General features: G+C 40.1%; 1 protein-coding gene across 2 annotated transcripts in view; it reads right to left on the bottom strand.

Annotated features, from left to right (window-relative positions):
- Positions 1 to 13,612, bottom strand: part of tbc1d22b (TBC1 domain family, member 22B) — a 53,254-nt gene extending 39,642 nt beyond the window's left edge. For both annotated transcript variants that reach the window (XM_060881609.1, XM_060881610.1), the window contains exons 1-3: positions 13,348 to 13,612; positions 5,164 to 5,513; positions 2,012 to 2,179 (exon numbers count right to left, since the gene is read on the bottom strand). In XM_060881609.1, the coding sequence (XP_060737592.1) occupies positions 2,012 to 2,179; positions 5,164 to 5,513; positions 13,348 to 13,403 (574 nt within the window). In that variant the 5' untranslated portion in view covers positions 13,404 to 13,612. The remainder of the gene's footprint in view (positions 1 to 2,011; positions 2,180 to 5,163; positions 5,514 to 13,347) is intronic.
- Between the last annotated feature and the right edge of the window lie 9,146 nt (positions 13,613 to 22,758).

Raw genomic sequence — 22,758 nt, 5'->3', positions numbered from 1 at the left:
GAACATTCTGTTGGAACTGAAACTATGAGTGTAACAATTTTTGCAGTGTGGCAGGGAGCATCACGCTGAAAGACGGCACTGCTATCACTGTTGCCATGAAGAAGTGGTCTTCGTGTCCACAAGTAACATCCACATGAATGGCAGGACCCCAGGATTCCTGCCTCCAAAATCTTGCCTTCTTCCAATTCATGATGAACTACCGTCTTTTTCGAACAGAACTTAAGATAAATTTACAAATTTAGAAGTCCCAGATGTTAATTAACATGAAGCCACCGGTTGGACACTTTAATCAAAAACTATATATTGTATTTATTGATTGATTTAATTTATTTACAGTGAATGTTCTTGTAAATCAATCAATCGTATAATACAGTATATCCATCACTCGGTCTTTTCCCTGAATTAAATATGAATATTAAATAGAAGCACCTCCAAAAGTGCTTCTACATCATCCCCAAAATAGCTTAACAACATAACAACAAACCAAAAAAAAAAACAGTAAGTGAATTATTTTCAGGCTCATGTTTATCTCTGTGTCATTTTGGAGGTTTTCTGGTTACCGGGTTCAAGGGAAAAGTCATGGCAAACGTTCTCCGGTTCCTTTGTGTGGTTTCAGCTTGGCAGGACTTTGTTCATGCTGAGAGGTTACGCCTCTTAAACTCAGAATCCATCTGCTAGCACACAAGCTTCCATTTGCTGTGCCTTTTTTTTTAAAAATTCTCGTTATTATTCTCGAACGATGACAGGTGCGTAAATTAAATAATGAATTCGGCTAATTAATAGCAGCCGCTACAGGAGTGACATCTTAAAAATTAAATAAATAAACTCCGGCGAGACCCTCGGGGTGATTGCAGCCAATTTAGATAAAAGATGTTTTTTTTTTTTTTTTGCCTTGTATTTTTTCACACTGTTAACACTGCAGAGCGACATATGGCGGTGGTGACTGCTTTCTAAAAGCTTTGAATTACAACAATCTTATACACAGCATAAAAAAAAAAACATCTCCTGCGACAAAAAAAAAAATTCTCTCCTACGACTCCGGTGGTATTGGTTGGCTGCCTGCCGTCACGCGAAGACAAACTGAGACGAGACAAGTCACGACGTTCAAGATTACTACCAACTATAAAAGAAGCCCTAATTTGTTATCCTGCTTGAATACACACTTATGAGAAGTACACATAAAAAGAAGAAGAAGAAGTAGTAGTAGGAAAAGAGCATTCCAGAGATAAGTGACATGTTCCAACACCCTGCTGCGACATCAACACGTCAGTCACAGCCACCCGAGCTCGAGGTAGCGTTTCAATTTCACTTGGTGGTATGATGAAAGCACCCTCTCCCTTAATTGAACCGTTACACTCAGAGCACCGCGTCGAGCAAAAGCGCTCGCGCGGCTTGGTTTAGGTTTTTCCGACAGCTCCGAGGTGTGTTTAAACGCCTGATCGCAGCAATGTGCCTGGAGAACAGAAGGCTCGCTCAGCACGACCCCAGGAAGACGAAAATAACAGTTTCTCTTTCAGCACTCCCACCATCTCTGCTGTTTGTACCTGCCTCCCACATGCCCCAGGAAGAAAGATTTAAAAAGTGACATTGGGGGACAGAAAAGGTTCAAATCCCACCCCCACCAACCCCACCCGCCCCAGCTTGAGACTTGCGTCGCTTCCTGATGTTAGAGGTCCCGAAGGAAAAACCTTCAAGCCGAGTTGCTCAGCACTTCTGCTAATTATCCAGCAACTAAAAAGCTGAGAAAGATTATAGTCTGAAAGTTCGAGTCATAACAATCATTCTTCTTGCTCAGTGTTTGACTTAACAATAATTCCTTTACGTGTTTAGTTCCTTTCTCCCTTAATGCACGTCTTAACAAACACCTCTGAGAGATGATGTCGGACAATAAAAGACGACCGATCACGGATACTGCATGAGACCAATAACGTATACATACGATAAAGTGTGTATTAAATAAGGTGTTATTATGATATTTTAATTAATTTTAGCTGGATATTTTCACACTCACCCAGGTTGGTGTTGGGACTCGCCAGCAGCTGCTTGAACTTATCCAGTCGGGTCTTTTCTCTCACCGTCATGGGTGGAGCTCCAGATGCATTCTGGTCTGAAATGCGGGCGACCAGAGGGATGATGGGACGCACCGGGAGAGACTGCTGTTTCTGTAGAGTGCTGCGCTCTGGACAAGATTCACACAAATGCTTAGAGAAATGAAGACATGAAAGACAAGACAGATAGACAGACAGACATAGACAGACAGCTAGAGTTGTAGATATAGACAGATATGGACAGAGAGAGATTGATATAGACAAGCAGGTAGATACAGACAGCAGGACGGGAAGGATGAATAGATGAATACAGAATATATTCAATATATATGAATATAGAAAAAAGATAGATATACACATTCAGATAGACAGATGTAATGACAGAGACAGACAGATAGGCAGATAGAGTAAGACCAGAAGATGGGTATAAACAAAGACGCACAAATAGCTACATACTGATAGACAGACAGATATAGACAGGTGCAGACAGACAGACATCTACATAGAGACAGGTGCAGACAGACATACACTGACAGACAGACAGTTAGATATAGACAGACAGACAGACAGACAGACAAATAGATATAGACAAGTGCAGACAGACAGACAATTAGATATAGACAGGTGCAGACAGACAGACAATTAGATATAGAAAGGTACAGACAGACAGACAACTACATAGAGAGAGATGCAAACAGACAGACAGACAGAGATGCAGACAGACAGGGCAGACAGACTGACAAACAACTAGAGATGGTCAGGGACACAGACAGATAGACACGGAAGAAACAGATTGACACTGACAGACAGACAATTAGATATAGAAAGGTACAGACAGACAGACAGACAACTAGATAGAGACAGATGCGGACAAACAGACAGACTGACAGATAGACAGATAGATATAGACAGACAGACAACTAGATAGAGAGAGATGCAAACAGACAGACAGACAGACAGACAGACAGACAGACAGACAGACAGACAGAGTTGCAGACAGACAGGGCAGACTGACAAACATCTACAGATGGTCAGGGACACAGACAGACAGATGGGGAAGAAATAGATTGACACTGATAGACAAACAGATACACAGATAGAAACTAAGAGAGATAGACAGATGGACAGACAGACAGACAGGGCAGACTGACAAACAACTAGAGATGGTCAGAGACAGACACAGACACAGAAGAAACAGACTGACACTGACAGACAGACAAGCTACAGACAGACAAACAAACAGACAGACAGAGACTGAGAGACACAGACAGATGGGGAGACCGACAGAGAGACAGTTATTTTCATTTATTCTGTATCTACATCTAAAACTGAACTCTTCTGAAACTCTGCTGAACACTGATACCAAAACAAGCTCCCCTCAGAGGAGGAGGAGGAGCGAAAGAGAGAGAGAGAGAGAGAGAGAGAGAGAGAGAGAGAGAGAGAGAGAGAGAGATTGTGTGTGTGTGTTTGTTAACCCGTCTCTACGAGTGTGCTGTCTTTTGTATTGCTGTTTCCTGTCATGGTGTTTCATGACCTTCAAGGTCATAGCTAATCATATCTATCAGCAAAGAGACTGAATAGCTTGTTGTTTTGTTGTAGTTGTGGATCTGGATGATGACGAAGTTTCCCTTCCACATAACTGACAATAATGTGAACAGAAAACTTATTCAAACACAAACACTCCGCCCCAAAATCAGCCTGGCTGACGCACACCAGAGTGCGGCTCATTGTTACGAGCTTTCAAAGAGACAACAGGACGTCATTTTCACACACTGCTGTTCTCCGGTTCTCTTTTGTCAATCGGTGTATTGTTTTGATATTAATAGAAGGAGGTGATTTTTCGCTGGATAGCAACAAATGTGTGAAACCTTATACAACTCATCCCACTTGAACGCTCGGATCACAGTCAGTTACTTAAAAGGAGCAGCTTAAAGTCACATGTTGCTGTATGGTGAACTGTTTGTCATTTAAGAGAAAGACATTTACATCATTTTGGCAGATGCCCTTATACAGAGCGATTTACATTTATATCGTATTTTATACATCTTTCTCAGGGGCCCAACAGTGGCATATTGAGGGACTTGGAATTCGAAATCATGACCTTTCAATCGGTATACCAACACTTTAACCACTTAGGCTATCGAGTCCCCGACAACCCTCAAGAATGAAGTGTAAGGACGTGTAATGAAGTGTGAGGACGTGTAAGGGGGAAGTCGTGACCTAATGGTTAGAGAGTATGACTCCTAACCCTAAGGTTGTGGGTTCGAGTCTCAGCCACGACTGAGGTGCCCTTGAGCAAGGCACCGAACCCCCCCAACTGCTCCCCGGGCGCCGAAGCATAAATGGCTGCCCACTGCTCCGGGTGTGTGTTCACGGTGTGTGTTCACTGCTGTGTGTGTGCACTTTGGATGGGTTAAATGCAGAGAAGAAATTCTGAGTATGGGTCACCGTACTTAGCCGTATGTCACTTTTTCACTTTCCTTCCACTTGAGCCACCATTGCCCCTTTTTGGGTCTGTATCAAAGACAAATGATTCCGACAGAGCAGATGTCTTTATATTGGACAAATCCTAATTATAGGACAGTGCAATTTATTTCTTCAATTATCCCAGCTTGTTTGGACATTGGGGTCAGAGCTCAGGGTCAACAGAGAGTGAGTTAAGAGCTTGGTGCTGCTGGGACTTGAACCCTTGCTCTTCTGACCAATATCCCGTAACCGATGTTCCACCAATGATCTTCTACAAAAATTCTATATTATGCAGAGACTTATGTTAAGGGAATGTGCTCATTAAAAAGAGGGCAAGGTGCCATCAGTTGTACCTTTACTCGTGTAAACCTGAAGTGCGTTTATCACCTTGTTCTGAATCTTATAGAACAGTGAAATTCTTTCTTCACATACCCCAACTTTGGAAGTTGGGGTTAGGGCGCAGGGGCAGCCATGATACAGTGCTTCTGGAGCAGTGTGGGTTAAGGGCCTTGCTCAAGGGCCCAACAGTTCAATCCTATCCTCTGATCATCAACCCAGAACCTTAACCACTTGAGCCACCATTGCCCTTTTTAGAGATCTTCCTGGTTAGAAAGGACATGGTTAAAAATGTTGTACGCAGGGTAGATACCTGAATTGCTGTTCAGCTGGATGTCACTGCAGGACTTCACTACCCTGCCACTAACCGACTCACTGTCAGTCTTCAGCTGATCTCGCTGGACATCTACGCTTCCTGGTTCCGAACTGGGATCTGGTTCTTTATCCGTCACACAGTTGGTCTCTTTCAGACGAGGTGCTTTGACTGTGGAGTGCGACTGCACAGGAACAGTAGCGGAATGTGCAAGTGGAGTGAAGTAACTGGAGTCTTCCTCATCGTCGATGTCCCAGGCGTCGTTGGTGCTACGTGCAAACTCGTGGAACGTAGCTGGCTTCTTTGATTTGACGCTCACAGCGTCCGTCTTTGGAGTGTCTTTAAGGAACCTTTAGAAACAGTTTGGGAAAGGAATGAAAAACTTTAAGTAAAAAAGAATCTTGAGAATCGTGAGGTTTAAATACATTTGTAAAACATAAAGACAAATAAATTTTCTTAAAATTCTTTAGACAAAAAAAAAAAAAAAAAAGTGGTGCGGGGGTTATTGAATGCTCGACTTGGATATTAGGTCAATGGGCAACATACTGGGATGGATTCGAGCACAGGTACAGAAACAGATGAAAACAACAGGGTTAAGGAGTCAATCATCCATACAGGGCTCAATATCCATGCAGGCGGCTGCACTTACGAGCAGAGTACCCGAGGGTCCACAGGTGGGTACCGCGCTCCGTAGATAGGCCTCTGACTAAGAGAGAGCAAATAACGGCAAGAGAGACAGACAGAAAAAAAAAGAAACAGGTCACACTGCTGTGTGAATTTCAAAGTTTGTTTCCTTCAACTGTCTATTTAAGGTGAGTCCAAAGTATGAAGGTTACATTTGGAACCAAGAATGTTAAATAATGTGATTCTGAATTATACACACACAGACGCCACACCTCCTTCACAGGGCCGGAAGCTCAGAGGCCACACCTCCTTCACTAGAACTAACACACATAGACCACACCTACTTCACTGGAACTGATATACACATAGGCTACACCTATTTTACTGTAACTGGCATACACATAAGCTAAATGTCCTTCAATCTGACTGACAGGTACAGAAACCACACCTCCTTCACTCTCACTAAACCTGAAGCTCAGAGGCCACACCTCCTTCACTCTGACTGAAGCTCAGAGGCCACACCTCCTTCACTCTGACTGAAGCTCAGAGGCCACACCTCCTTCACTCTCACTAAACCTGAAGCTCAGAGGCCACACCTCCTTCACTCTCACTAAACCTGAAGCTCAGAGGCCACACCTCCTTCACTCTGACTGAAGCTCAGAGGCCACACCTCCTTCACTCTGACTGAAGCTCAGAGGCCACACCTCCTTCACTCTGACTGAAGCTCAGAGGCCACACCTCCTTCACTCTGACTGAAGCTCAGAGGCCACACCTCCTTCACTCTGACTGAAGCTCAGAGGCCACACCTCCTTCACTCTGGCTGAAGCTCAGAGGCCACACCTCCTTCACTCTGACTGAAGCTCAGAGGCCACACCTCCTTCACACTGACTGAAGCTCAGAGGCCACACCTCCTTCACTCTGGCTGAAGCTCAGAGGCCACACCTCCTTCACTCTGACTGAAGCTCAGAGGCCACACCTCCTTCACTCTGACTGAAGCTCAGAGGCCACACCTCCTTCACGCTGACTGAAGCTCAGAGGCCACACCTCCTTCACGCTGACTGAAGCTCAGAGGCCACACCTCCTTCACGCTGACTGAAGCTCAGAGGCCACACCTCCTTCACGCTGACTGAAGCTCAGAGGCCACACCTCCTTCACTCTGACTGAAGCTCAGAGGCCACACCTCCTTCACTCTGGCTGAAGCTCAGAGGCCACACCTCCTTCACTCTGGCTGAAGTTCAGAGGCCACACCTCCTTCACTCTGGCTGAAGTTCAGAGGCCACACCTCCTTCACTCTGACTGAAGCTCAGAGGCCACACCTCCTTCACTCTGACTGAAGCTCAGAGGCCACACCTCCTTCACTCTCACTAAACCTGAAGCTCAGAGGCCACACCTCCTTCACTCTGACTGAAGCTCAGAGGCCACACCTCCTTCACTCTCACTAAACCTGAAGCTCAGAGGCCACACCTCCTTCACTCTGACTGAAGCTCAGAGGCCACACCTCCTTCACTCTGACTGAAGCTCAGAGGCCACACCTCCTTCACGCTGACTGAAGCTCAGAGGCCTACATTCATGCTGACTGAAGCTCAGAGGCCACACCTCCTTCACTCTGACTGAAGCTCAGAGGCCACACCTCCTTCACTCTGACTGAAGCTCAGAGGCCACACCTCCTTCACGCTGACTGAAGCTCAGAGGCCTACATTCATGCTGACTGAAGCTCAGAGGCCACACCTCCTTCACTCTGACTGAAGCTCAGAGGCCACACCTCCTTCACTCTGACTGAAGCTCAGAGGCCACACCTCCTTCACTCTGACTGAAGCTCAGAGGCCACACCTCCTTCACTCTGACTGAAGCTCAGAGGCCACACCTCCTTCACTCTGACTGAAGCTCAGAGGCCACACCTCCTTCACGCTGACTGAAGCTCAGAGGCCACACCTCCTTCACTCTGACTGAAGCTCAGAGGCCACACCTCCTTCACGCTGACTGAAGCTCAGAGGCCACACCTCCTTCACTCTGACTGATACACAAATATATACACATCGTTCGGATTCAATACTGCTGTATTTACCTGAATTGTGAACAGTGAATCTTTGCACCACTGCTGCTCTTGCACGTATTTCAAAGCAAAGCAATAACACACACAAAGAGAAGAACAAATTAAGCACTTCATTACACCAGCATCTCAGGGAAAAGCATCTTTATTTACGTGCTTCGGCCCAGCAAGGAAAACTGTGCTATAATGTACAATTTGGCACACCACTAATCCATAAACAGAGTGATTTATTTTAGTGATCTTAATAAACAAGGGCAAACGGTTGGGGCTTTGCCCTTAAGAAGATTAATGTAACATCTTTGCTTGGCATTATGGAGCTAAATAGTCATTTCAGAGACAATGATGGTATTTTGCAGATTCTGGTCACAAGAACTTACCACCACAAAGCATATAGTTCATGCTAAAATCAATGAGCGCTAAATGTCTTAGAGAAAAACACAAAGACAAATAATCCTCCAAATGTGTCACTGGGTGAAAATAGGAAACTTCCTAAACAGGCATGTTCTGTTATAATCACTCTGCCAGAGGCAACTGTTCTCATCACATGGCACACAGCCATCCTGTTCAACACACACACACACACACACACGCTCTTAAACACTCACACCAACACTCACTCACTCACATACACACACATGCACCCACACTTAAACACCCACACTCACACCCACACATGAACTTACACACTCGCACACTCTCTCTTACTCACACACACATTCTTCTCACATGCACACACACGTGCACATACACACATGTGCACATACTCGCACAAGCGCACACCCACACTCTCACCGCTTGATATAGTTATCACGCTCTCTCAGACTCCTCTTATCACAGAAATAGTGGACGTACATACTTTCCTGTAAACATTTATTTTTCGTGGATGAACATTTCTGCATGATGAAATCGTTTAGCGTGATATTTTTCACAATGGAAACTCCTGAACAGATAAAGATCAAACAAAAAAAAAAAAAAAAAAAAAAAAAAAAAAAAAAGGCTGCATCCCAAACAGCTTTCTAGTCACTTTCTTGTGTGCTACATCAGCTACATGCCCTGGCTAGTTCCCTACACATATAACGTAGAAAATCATTTAAGATTCAGCTACAGAAAAAACGAAAAACGTGCGATTTTTTTTGCGTTTTAAAATTGTCTGATACAATTCTCTGTATTTTCATGTGGCATTCTTCCTAAACACTTGATGTTCTTTTTTATCTTTACTTTTTTGTTGTTTTTGTCCTTGGTTTCTAAAATAACCTTCACAATCAAAATGAAAAGTTTTTATATGTGGTTTCTGAGCGACTCGACTCGACTCTGAAGCTTGCTCAACCCCGAGAATCATTTTTAACGTTTCATCTTCACTAGCGTCCCCTGACCAATCCCGAATCAGAAGTCCATCATCACTTGGCTAAACATTACCTCAGCTTACACGCCTGTTGCCCTGCAGCTACAACAGATCTCCAAACAGCAAACATATGCTGCACTTAAAAAAACACCTCTAACCTTAAGGGTCTTTTGGCTCATTATGGATTCTACGCTCATGTTTTGCAAAACCGGTTCAGCTGAAATGTCAGGGGTGTCGTCCTGAGTGTCCTTGCAGGATATCAGAGGCCTTGGCTGTGTTTCAATGCTGCTTTTAACGTGTCTTGTCGGCTTTTCTCCTCTGGGCAAAACCTTGGCAAAGATATAAAGGGCAGCTGCGCTCATTTATTAACCGAAGTTTGTTAGACGACAGCTTGGAGAGCCGAGGGATGGAGTCGGTATGACTCAGACGTTACTCAGTAAGCAGCGTAATGTGGTTTTAATTAGCAGAAATTAGACCAGACTATTGCTAAATTCTTTAATCTTATTCGTCAGCAGCTCTGAAATAAGATCCAGAGTAAGTTACAGATCAAATATGCACCCAACTTGTTTTGTGCACATTCTGAAACTTTAAAAGTAACTATAAAAGGACAAAAACATGTATAACATGTTTTAAATCGCTGTCTTATATGATGGTTAAAAAGCACTATATCAACACGTTCTATTCAATACTGTTACTACATGTAACATAACTGAACATCAAATTCTATTTTTTGCCTAAAATTCTTCCTAAATCTATTTGTTTTTGCTTTTTATTATTTTAGTTTAGTAAATTTGGTTTATTAACTGAAAGAGGCCTAGATTTCATTTCACTACAATTGTCACTACAATTCATTCATTCATTCATTCATTCATTCATCTTCTACCGCTTATCCGAACTACCTCAGGTCACGGGGAGCCTGTGCCTATCTCAGGCGTCACCTGAGAACGACACACACACACACACACACACTCTCATTCACTCACGCAATCACACACTAGGGACAATTTTCCAGAGATGCCAATCAACCTACCATGCATGTCTTTGGACCGGGGGAGGAAACCGGAGTACCCGGAGGAAACCCCCAAGGCACGGGGAGAACATGCAAACTCCACACACACAAGAATCGAACCTCGACCCTGGAGGTGTGAGGCAAACGTGCTAACCACTAAGCCACCGTGCCCCTACCTTATTCATTTCAATTCAATTTGTATGAGCTTTTAACAATGAACAAAGCAGCTTAAGAGAAAATTCTGAATGAAAACTTTCAATATTTAAATTTATATTTAAGCGAGTTAGAAAGCTAACAAGTTGGAGAGTTAGCAAGCTAGAGAATTAGCAAGCTAGAGAATTAGCAGGCTACAGAGTTAGCAAGCTAGAGAGTTAGCAGACTACAGAGTTAGCAAGCTACAGAGTTAGCAGACTACAGAGTTAGCAGACTACAGAGTTAGCAAGCTACAGAGTTAGCAAGCTACAGAGTTAGCAAGCTACAGCGTTAGCAAGCTACAGAATTAGCAAGCTACAGAATTAGCAAGCTACAGAATTAGCAAGCTACAGAGATAGCAAGCTACAGAGTTAGCAAGTTAGAGAGTTAAGAGGAAAAAATTCTAATTCTGCGGTAACATAAAATCTCAAATAAACAGTCTTGGTTTTAAATTGTAGTTTTTATTTGGATGCAGCCCTAAAGTGTATAAGAACAGAACTAAAACTCCACAATTCACTGTAATAAAAAATCAAAACAACAGCTGGCAGGTGTGTCGAGAAACAAAAAAAAAACAACCTAATAATAAAACAAAACAAAAAACTTTAAACCAGTTTGTTAGAAATCCACCACCCACACACTGAAGGACACCCAAGTATTCGAGTAAGATTTAAAAGAAAAAGCAGGCTGTCTATAGAGATTTGATGACATGCACTCTGTTCCTGTGAAGGGTGTAGTATCTGTAAGACAATGTGAGCCACGCTGATAAAGTCGGTTCAGGAAAAAAAAGTGGTAACACGTCATCAAGTCTCTACACGTCCTGGCGTCTTGAACAAGCCTTGAGACTAATCCTACTGAAATATACAATTACACAAGACGGTTTCTTAATGTAGTAGGGAGTTTCTACACACACAGACAAAATCTATGAAACGTGACCCATCTGTGATTCTTGTTCGCTTATAGGGAAGTACCTAAGATTGTCTGTCACAGTGACAGTTAGGACTTCCTTTTTTTAAGGAGACCGAAACAAGAAACCACACCATTGAAACCTCGGCCATTTTTAAGCAAGTCATTCATATTTAACCCACAAGAAGGAGAACAGTGATTCACTACAGTGTTCCCATTCTTTTATCTGTCATGATTCAGCACCTAAGTTACTCTGTAGATTTCTTCAGAAGACTTAGTCAGTCCTCTGTTTTGATTGCCTGAAAATCTAACTGCTATCCTACTGAAATAACGCATTAATTAGTGCATTAATAGAGACTAAGGAATGTTATGGTGTGTATGATCATGTAGTGTTTTGTGTTTGTGTCCTAAGAGTCATCAACGTGTCTATTTACACGGTACTATAAATGGATTATTTGTATCACACTTGATTTTTTAATTAGGTTACAGTATGTTTGCAATGGCTAAGTGGTTAGCATGTTTGCCTCACGCCCCCAGGGTTGAGGGATGTATTTCCACTTCCTGCCTTTGTGTGTGGAGTCTGCATGTTCTCCCCGTGCTTCAGGGGTTTCCTCAGGGCTCTCAGGTTTCCTCACCCAGGTCCAATGATACGCCTTGTAGGCTGACTAGCATTTCCGAATTGTCCGTAGTGTGTGAATGAGTGTGTGTGTTATTGTGCCGTTTAGTGGACTGGCACCACATTCCTCTGGGATTAAGTGGTATAGAAAATGGATAGATGTCTAACTGGAAACAGAGGAGGTGTATGTCAGCGTTGAATTAAAGCTGATTATTTCATTCAGTTTTGTCAATGTTACTGCTAATTAATTAAACTATTAAAAATAATAAACATTCTAATGTTCAATAAATTTCTCCTCAGCCAATATGTGTGGTGGAGAAAGTGAGAGGAGTGAGATGACTCCTCAGACAATTAGAGGAATACTAGTACTTTGAAAGTCAATACGAAAAGATTATAGTTTATGATTCTGAAATAAAAAATCCTCGATTAATTTATCGGCATCATCAAACAGTCGACAAGCAACGCACAACACAAGATGGTGATAGTCTACAGGAACGTTTGCTTAATGACAGAAATCAAGAATCACGCAAGAAAAGGTGCAGTAAAATTAGCAAAGATAAATTACTTTGATTACTTTGTATATTTATTTAGCACTTAGATGTAATATTTTTCCAAGGAAGTAAAAGTTAGAAATTGAAGGTTTTAAGCCGTACAATATTGACTTGATTATAAATAGATAGAAATGATCTATTAATCAATTATCAAAATAATCAATAGTGACAATCCTACATCACATCGTGGTTTAAACTAATAGCCCGTTAATTAAATTTACATTCTCGGGATGCCCGGAGTCTAATTTGTCCGTGTACGTGTGCCTGAAAAGTGAACAGTTTTTTTAGTCTCTATCCCATCCATCTCAAGTCGTCGGGTTGAGGGCTGTATAGCAATTTAAAGCAAAATAAAACTAAATGCTAGTCCATAACTGTATCAGGGAAAAATAGCTAACGGTCAGTCGTGATCTCTTAACTTTTATCAGCGTCAATTTTCACAGGATCACACGAATCGATGTATTTTATTAACTTAAGCAGCGATACTGAAACTCTTACTGTCTTGTCAGGATCACTGACCACCCAAATAATATCCGCATATAAAACATTTATAACACATGGGTTACAGTCTGTAACTGGACACCTACAAAGTGCCCCCTGAGTGCACGTGAGACTGATTGTGATCCCATATGGACACGTGTGTTCACGTCTACACACCAGGACACACTCATTTACAGGTGGGTTTAGACATCCATTATAAATAAGCACTTTTATATGCAATTATTCTTATATATAAAAGTTTAGATCAAAGAAAGCATTCAGAGTGAAATAAAGTAAAAGAAACAGCTTTGTTTATAAAGGACAGCGCACGAGGCAATAATAAAACATTATACAGCACTGAAATATAAGAAGATGGTTCCGTTTAAAGCTTGAAATGTCTGTTTAAAAGCATCAGCTCACCTTCCTGGACCCTTTGCGTTCCTCCTCCAGAAATTAATTTTATTGTCGGCGGCCATGAATGCGGATAAATATAAATAAATAAACACTAAAACATTTTCCCTACAGCCAAGACGTGCTTCCTCCAGGGATGGATATTAAAAACTGCGTTTTGTTTGGATGCCGCATTAAAGAAACACCGCGTTGATTAGTTTAAGCGACTCAGTCTTGCTATTTATGTCAACAGAAAGTAAGAGAATGATACTTCGACATGGACGCCGCCATCTTGGAACAGCACTCCGTCTAAACGTGATTGGTTAAAGAGGCAAACAGGTGCAGTGGAGTCAACCAATAGGAAAGCGTGTGTTAGATCAAGAGGCGGGACTACTTATGTGATGACTTTGACAGGTGCATGTTTACAGTCCAGAGCGATGGTTTGCATTGTCTATGGTTTGTATATGAGGGAAACAAACTCATAATGTTCTTCTGTGTGTAGTGTTTTTTTTTTTAAGGTACAGCCTTCAGCAATCTTAAACATAAGGCAGAAGTTCATTTAAACCTTTTCTATGACGTTCAGAAAGAGAAATCTAAACAGAAATCTAGAAATTTATCCATTTCATGTGTAAATGGTTATGAAGCACAATAGCTCCTGTTCTCTCTTATGTTATGGCAATTATAAACAGACAAAAAGAAACTGCAAATCAAACTACATTTTTACAAAAAGCATTGGCTCTTCTTACAAAAAAAAAATCTCATGGACAAATACACGTTTGTTTTTAAATAGTTATGTTCAGCATCAATCGTAAAAGTTGATGTAAATTCTTATTGATAACTGATATACCCGAGATTAGCTAGGATTAATGTCGATGCTGTTATAGACGCTTAATTAATACTTTTTATGACTAATCAGAATCATTATTTATGTATCCATCAATATCCATCGATGGATGGGTGGATGGATGGATGAAGAATAGTAGAGCCAATAACGTATCTTTCAGATATTTGAATGATTAGTGGATAGATAGATGAATGGATGGACTTAGAAAACATTGATTGTACACGTACAAAAAAAAATCTCATGGACAATTACACGTTTGTTTTTAAATAGTTATGTTCAGCATCAATCGTAAAAGTTGATGTAAATTCTTATTGATAACCGATAACCGATATGTCGATGCTGTTATAGACGCTTAATTGATACTTTCTGAATAGTCAGAATCATTATTTATATATCCATCAATATCCATCAATGGATGGATGGATGGATGGATGATGGATGAAGAATAGTAGAGCCAATAACATATCTTTTAGATATTTGGATGAATAGATTAGTGGATAGATAGATGAATGGATGGACTTAGAAAACATCGTACATGTACATTGGTACTGGAGGCTCTTTCCGAAATGATAAATATACTTAATAAGTCTTACAAAAAAAAACTTTAACAATTATCCATATTTTTTTAAGTAGTTATGTTCAGCATCAATCATACAAGTTGATGTAAATTCTTATTGATAACCGATATACCCGAGATTAGCTAGGATTAATGTCGATGCTGTTATAGACGCTTAATTAATACTTTCTGACTAATCAGAATCATTATATAATGAGAGACATTATTTATAGTCTGATAGACTGAATCGGCTTGATTCTCTGTATTGCTTGCCTGCGTATTAACTTTGATTTCTCTTTCAGCTTCTTTCGATTTCTTTTCTTTAGTTCTAACAGTAGCCGTGAGATCTGGCTTCATGAAGTTATCCCCTTAATCTCAAGCAATTTATTCACAATCTCAGATGAATTATTTAGTAACTAGAGAGAAGCCACCGCAGATTGAGGAATGTAAGTCTGGACTTGCTGATGTGACCTTGAGAGTTAAAGTGCTAATTCAACAAGCTCTGCCTGCTGATCTTTAGTCTGTGTGTTTAATAAACAAACCTTATTGATGACCTTCAGGTGACCTTTAATAGCAGCGTTCATTTCAGGTCACACAGCACCATGTCAGAAGTCGTAACCATGCGTGATCGGTACAGCTGTTTTTAATAACTGCTTATTGTGATTATTAGCCACAGATCGAGCCACTAAAACAGTTCTAGCGCATGTGCTGCATTCCTTTAATCCAGACAATGTGTATTTCATTCCGGATTTAATGTTTTTCCAATTTAATGGAAAAATCTGCACTATAAGTGGTAGAATGTATTAACCTTCAGATATTATTCATTTATTTATTTAAAATTTTTGTTGCAAGTTTTACCATAAACATTACAACCACTTTCATCATCATCATCATCATCATCATCATCATCATCATAATCATCATCATCATCATCACCGCCATCATCAATATGAACCTTCATCACTGTCCCTCATCATCATCAGCAGCAGTAGAGGCAGTAGCAGCATTAATATCACCTTCATCATCATAAATATTACTTCCATCATCGATATCCATATCACTTTGATTACATCATCATCCTAACCATCATCATCATCATCATCATCATCATCAATATCAACTTTCCTCACTGTCCAGCAGCAGCCTTCATCATCATCATCATCATCATCATCATCATCATCATCTTCTTCTTCATCATCATCTTCATCAATTCACCTTCATCACTGTCCATCATTACCATCATCATCATAATCATCATCAACATCAACTTTTATTACAGTCCATCATCATTGTCATCATCACCATTATTCATTTCACCTTAATCACCGTCCATCATCACCGCTATCAACATCATCATCATTATCACCTTCATCACCTCATCATCAATATCACCTTTATGACCCTCCATAATCAGTAAAATCAACCTCATCATCATTATTAATATTACCTTCATTACCCAACATCATCACCATCATCATCACCATCATCATCATTGTTGTCCTCCAGTCTTACCTTTATTGCCTCAATCAGCCTTATCATACAAATTACCATGAACCTCATCTTCACTATCACCATCACCTCAGTCACTATCATCCTATTTTACCACCACCATCATCATCATTACCATAATTAGTATCATTATTATTGTAATATAACATCATCATCATCATCATCATCAATTTTCTCCATTTCCTCACACCTGCTTTAAAATCCTGCACAAAAATTGGACTTGAACTGTGTTTATGTAGTTCATCTACGCAGCCACTAGATGGCAGAACCTGATTAAAAAAGGACTTACTCAGGGAGTCATTTGATTACTGACTAGTTTTTCCTCCAAGCCTTGTTTCCTTCAACATGCTATTATATTTATAGCTCTATTAATAGCACTATCCTCAATCCTATACCTTCTGTTTCATGAGAGACATTTTGTAAATATCCAGTCAGGTAAAATAAACAAACAAACAAACAAACAAACAAACAAACAAACAAACAGACATCTTGGACATCTATTACACTAATCAGTGTATATAAACTGTTTCACTTTTATTTCTTTATATCTACACCCCATGCACCTTCGAAAGAAATCGAACTTAAAAGGACAAAAGATGTACAGAAATGTAGAGTTCAGTAATCTTCCTAGTTGAGAGTGAGCTCCAAACACAGAAGGCAGAATTAGAAAAAGTTAATGTCTGCGATTCAAGATCGCCAATTTAGGATGTGGAAAATTTCCTAAATGCAAATGACAGACAGTCTGTTGTGTTTATTAAAAAGATTCATTTGATCACATCACGTGTGAATCAAACGCAGCGGTCAAGGTTATGACTCAGAGATGGCGAGATATAATTAAGGTAAAGTATAAGTAAATAAAGGTGTGAAAGAGATCGGAAAAGATAACACGATGAGAAAACAAAAAACACTGAACCTGTTGAGAGAACAGAGCTGTAGTGAAATGTAGGAAGCTTGATTTCCTACGAGCTGTGAAGGAAAATGAGGTGAAAGCTTGCGTGAGTGCGTGTGTGTTTGTGTGTGTGTGTGTGAGTGCGTGTGTGTGTGTGTGTGTGTGTGTGTGTGTGCGTGTGTTGACCCCGAGGGCCTTGAATGTGCTATTGTTATTCTAGAGAGCTCTTCACAGGAAATGTTTACTGTTACCCATCATAGTGCTAACTGATACACTCATTCATGCTGCGTTCATGCAAATAATGACACATTTTTATCGCTCTAGTGCGGTCTGTTTTATTTTATTTCTGATGAGCAAACTGAAACTTCATCAGCGTGTGACATTTTTGTGTTTTAAGTCAATTCTTAGTGGCTTGGGCTGAACCATGATTGTTGGCAAGGTCTCAGGATTATCACATGCCCAGGCTGTGTGTGTGTGTGTGTGTGTGTGTGTGTGTGTGTGTGTGGGTTGGTTTATGGGGGCAAAGGGCCATGGTTTCTGTGTCCTTCATACATCTCTGGAATGTTTCCCTCTTTTCCGCCCAATTCCCCCACGTGTTTGTTTCCATTGTGTTAGTCCACTGCAGATGTCTGTGTGTGTGTGTGTGTGTGTGTGTGTGAGTGTGTGTGTGCTGGGATGGATCCCATCAGATGATGAGGTTTCTAAAACATGGCGTTTAACCTGATCCTGGCTTCCTCTGAATTGGAGGCTGTTATATCACTTTCGGTTTAATGTAACAGACTTTACATTTTTGAGATTTCGCTGGAATTATTGCTCCATGAATACAGACATACTGTAGTTCTGATTCACTGTGATGCTCCTAGTGAGGACGGACCTAGCAGAAACGTCTACTGTATGTGAACGTTTGTGCCCACTGCAGTAAGACTGTATAATGCATCCCTCATGTGCAGGGGCACATTTTCACCATTAGAGTTTATAGTGAACTAGATTGTCACACTCATTTCATTGAACCTGTAGGACAGTTCATGCATAATCTGCATTTGTTTATATATTGGTACATTTTGTGTAATTGCACTTCATTTCTATAGCTTTTATCCTTTGTGTTGTATGGCTATGTTTGGCTGCTCATGGAAACCCATTTTCCCCAGTATGGATTAATAAAGTATCTATCTATCTATCTATCTATCTATCTATCTATCTATCTATCTATCTATCTATCTATCTATCTATCTGTCTGTCTGTCTGTCTGTCTGTCTGTCTGTCTGTCTGTCTGTCTATCTATCTATCTATCTATCTATATGTCCGTCTGTCTATGTATCTATCTATCTATCTATCTGTCTGTCTATCTGCCTGCATGCCTGCCTGCCTATCTATCTATCTATCTATCTATCTATCTATCTATCTATCTATCTATCTATCTATCTATCTATCTATCTATCTATCTATCTATCTATCTATCAGTGCACATATAGCACATAAAACAGCATTAAATTCTATCTATCTATCTATCTATCTATCTATCTATCTATCTATCTATCTATCTATCTATCTATCTATCTATCTATCTATCAATAAACCAATGTTCAGAGGGGAAGGAGAAACACCAGCAATTCAATAAATCTTAATCTTCATAAAGAACTCATTAACAACTCCATGCATTTTACATTCGAGCTCTTTTGAGTGACTGTGACAGATTTTCAGACAGATTCGGGCCAAGACGTGTAGACGTGTCACGTGACCATCACAAAGCCCTCTCGGGTTCACGTACAACGAATGAACATGAGTAAAGTCATTCCATACTGTACTGTATGTCTCTTCACTGGTAGGAGTTTAAAAGAAGAATCCTACACTTAGAGTTTCACCAATTTAAGTAGTTATCCACAAAAAGCATAAAAAAAACTAACAATTTCTGAAAATTAAAAAAGCCACAGCAAAATTAAGCAAAATCAATCAGACCACAACTAGAGGCTGGATAGATAGTGATGTCCTATTGTTTTGCTCGTCTTTCTAGATGTTGGTCAGCTTTGACTCACCATTAAAAATTTTTGAACCTAGTGGATAAAAGTGCTAAGCGAAGCCTATTGGGGTAAATATCACACTGCCCCTTGCTCACTTTTCAGATAACAAAACAGTTAATGTCACTTTTCTATACCTTGATTAATTGATAGCTGACATTCTTGTCAAATATAAAATATTTTCTTGAAATTATAGTTTTAAAATGATTTATTTACTGTAAGTATTTCTTAGTTGTGTCCATTTTCTTAAAATTTTATATCTTTTACATTAGGCTCGCATTATGATAGCTGAAAATGCCATTGATATTCTGACTCTAAAAGAAAAAAAATGTATATATATATATATATATATATATATATATAAATATATATATATATATATATATATATATATATATATATATATATATATATATATATATATATATATATATATATGTATATATAGGAAACAGGTCTGTAAAGAAAATTCTAGCTGGTGAACTGAAAAAAGGGATGTGTGTGCTGCGAACTGCATCTATCACAGAGCTTCATTGAGTGCATCAGTGAATGAAAGAGCCTGAACAAGGCTGTACTTTGCTCAGAGACTGGCATCCTGTTATAGCTCAAGGTCTGTCACGTCGCCGTCCTCCTCCATGCTGAGTGTTAATACAAAAACTCCATGCCAAGGACAGAGAGTGACTGCGTGAGCCACCCACGGTCCAGACGAGAGGAAAGAGGAAAGAAACGGCGTGAATGGAAGTTCTTCAGTCCGTGGGCAGATTAGCAGCGTTGCCAGGCGCCCCATTTACACCAGCAGCTTTGGCAGCGCTGGCGAATGGCAGATTGGTGAAGAAACACAGGAAGAGTTTCACTGCAGGAAGGAAGTGAGTCAACGGCGGAAGTACTGGCTCTTCGAAGGAACAGTTTTTTTTAAATACATAAATACACATATATTCGCTCAAGCAGTCTCTGGGGTTGAAAGTTTGAAAATAAATTCGAAAGGAAAACATGTTTGTTATCTCTGAGTTATCTCAGCTAATAGCTGCATTGACAAAAGCTAATATTTTTTACCTCTCAATTTGGTCATATCTGAGTGTCCTTGTTCGGGGTGTATGACTACTTACATAAATATTCACCCCACCTAAACTCCAGTCCAAAATTTAGAAGTGTTATGTATGCCGTAAATAAAATTTACAGACAATACTGAACAAAGTAAATATGCACAACATGATGATCCCACCATGCTTCACTATGGACATTTTGTTCTGATACTGATGAGTAGCTTTGGGTCTCATCAGACCAAAGAACCCTTTCCCACATTTGGTCCAGTCTCCAAACAGGCTTTTTTAATGGATTGTTCGTCTTCTATAAATCCCAGATTTCTGGACTCTTCCAGATCTGGTTGTCCTGAACAACTTCTCCCATCTCAGCGGTGCATCTCAAACTCTCCACCTCCTTCATCTTTACCTTTGGGCGCTTGGTTGTTTCTATGACTAAAGCCCTTGTTACTTGGTCACAGACTATTGGTGGATGACTTCCATCTTCTTTCCAGACTTTATTACACTGTAAGACATTTCTCTCTCTCTCTCTCTCTCTCTCTCTCTCTCTCTCTCTCACTCATTTTCTACCGCTTATCCGAACTACCTCGGGTCACGGGGAGCCCGTGCCTATATCAGGCGTCATCGGGCATCAAGGCAGGATACACCCTGACGGAGTGCCAACCCATCGCAGGGCACACACACACTCTCATTCACTCACGCAATATAAATATATATATATATATATATATATATATATATATATATATATATATATATATATATATATATATATATATATATTTAAACTAAACTCTGCGAGATACTTATTATTTAGAAGATTTAGATTTAGAAGGTCTTATTATATAAGACTCAATTAAAATTATACTTCAACAGTTTTAGAACCGAATTAGTTTTAATAGATATGATATATCTATTTAATAGATATGTAGAGAATTTGGTAGTCAGCTAGCTAAGACTTTGGTTACTAGGTTAATTACAGTTAAAATATACAAAACAAAAAGTTTGTACGTTTGTAAAAAAAAAAAAAAGGCAAATTGACTTTTGAAAAGTTAAGATAATAACAACAAACTCAATTGAAGACTAACACTTTTTTTTTTTTTTTTTTACAGATTTTTAAAAAATTATTTAAACAATAATGGAAAATTTATAAGACCACGGATTTTTCCATAATCATCTAGGTTTTGGTCTACTTAACTGAGAGAGAGAGAGAGAGAGAGAGAGAGAGAGAGAGAGAGAGAGAGAGAGAGAGGGAGAGAGAGAGGCTGGTGCATGAACTGCTGTTTATAGGAGATAACATTCTGAGAATGTTCCATGAGGTAACTATAAGTTAATAAAACTAAAATAATAAAATGTATGATGTTTGGTTCTTTAATAAACTAGACATTAATAAATTAGACATTCTTTAATAAATTAAACATTTACAGTCATTGGCAATTTTCAGTATTATATAAGGAATTAAACCCACCAGGATATGTTCTATTTGTAAAACAAGTATTTCCGGGGCGGTGATTAGTTTCCTATAACAGTATGTTGTGTAGTGTTGTGTTTTATTCCCTACATATTACATCTTCATTGCATTTCATGTGGTTATCAGATAAACACGTCTCCTAGGTCTTTGAGTAAAGGAGCTAAAATGGCTTTTCTTTTCTAACAGTCTAAAATGTTGAATCTTTAAAGACAACACGGAGACCATAACAATAAAGATAACAACGAAGGTTTCACACTAGGGACCCTTAACCTGTCGATCCTTAGCTTTCAGTTCTGCATAACTGAAACAGGAAACCCATCTGTGGGTGTTTGGAATGTGGCTCAGTGTTGATCCGAGATTAAGGTGACACGCCTCACTAACACACACATGCACACACACACACAAACACACACACGCACACACCTACATCAACATTTCGAAAGGAATAGTGCACATTCCACTCTGGTCTCCCGCTCACTACAAGGTTTAAAGTCCATCACATACCCAGTGAACCATTATCAAGGCCAGAGGGTTCATCCTTCCTGTGTATGCCCTTATCAGTTAGTATTATCACGCTATATTTTATTACACAATCTTGGATATTTCCACTCTTGTCCAGCCACGTGGTCTGTTGTCATAACCTTACTGGAACTATTGGTGCACACGGCACATTGTGGGTATTAACATAAAACATCTACTTGTGCAACGTCAGTAAATGATTAGGAAATGTACAGTGTTTCTGTTTTTTTTGGATCAGTGTACGTTCGCCTCACACCTCTAGGGTTGGGGGTTCGATTCCCACCTCCGCCTTGTATGTGTGGAGTTTGCATGTTCTCCCCGTGCCTCGGGGGTTTCCTCCGGGTACTCTGGTTTTCCCCCCCGGTCATGCACGGTAGGTTGATTGGCATCTCTGGAAAATTGTCTGTAGTGTGTGATTGGCCGTGAGGATGTCTATAAGGTTATGAGGGTGGCTATAAGGCTGTGAGGATATCTATAAGGCCATGAGGATGTCTATAAGTCCATGAGGATGCCTATAAGGTTATGAGGGTGACTATAAGGCTGTGAGGATATCTATAAGGTCATGAGGATGTCTAAAAGGCCACAAAGATGTTTAGAA

This window comes from Tachysurus vachellii, chromosome 11 (genome assembly GCF_030014155.1).
Source record: "Tachysurus vachellii isolate PV-2020 chromosome 11, HZAU_Pvac_v1, whole genome shotgun sequence".
Lineage (NCBI taxonomy): Eukaryota > Metazoa > Chordata > Actinopteri > Siluriformes > Bagridae > Tachysurus > Tachysurus vachellii.
This window is presented reverse-complemented; position numbering and strand designations above follow the sequence as displayed.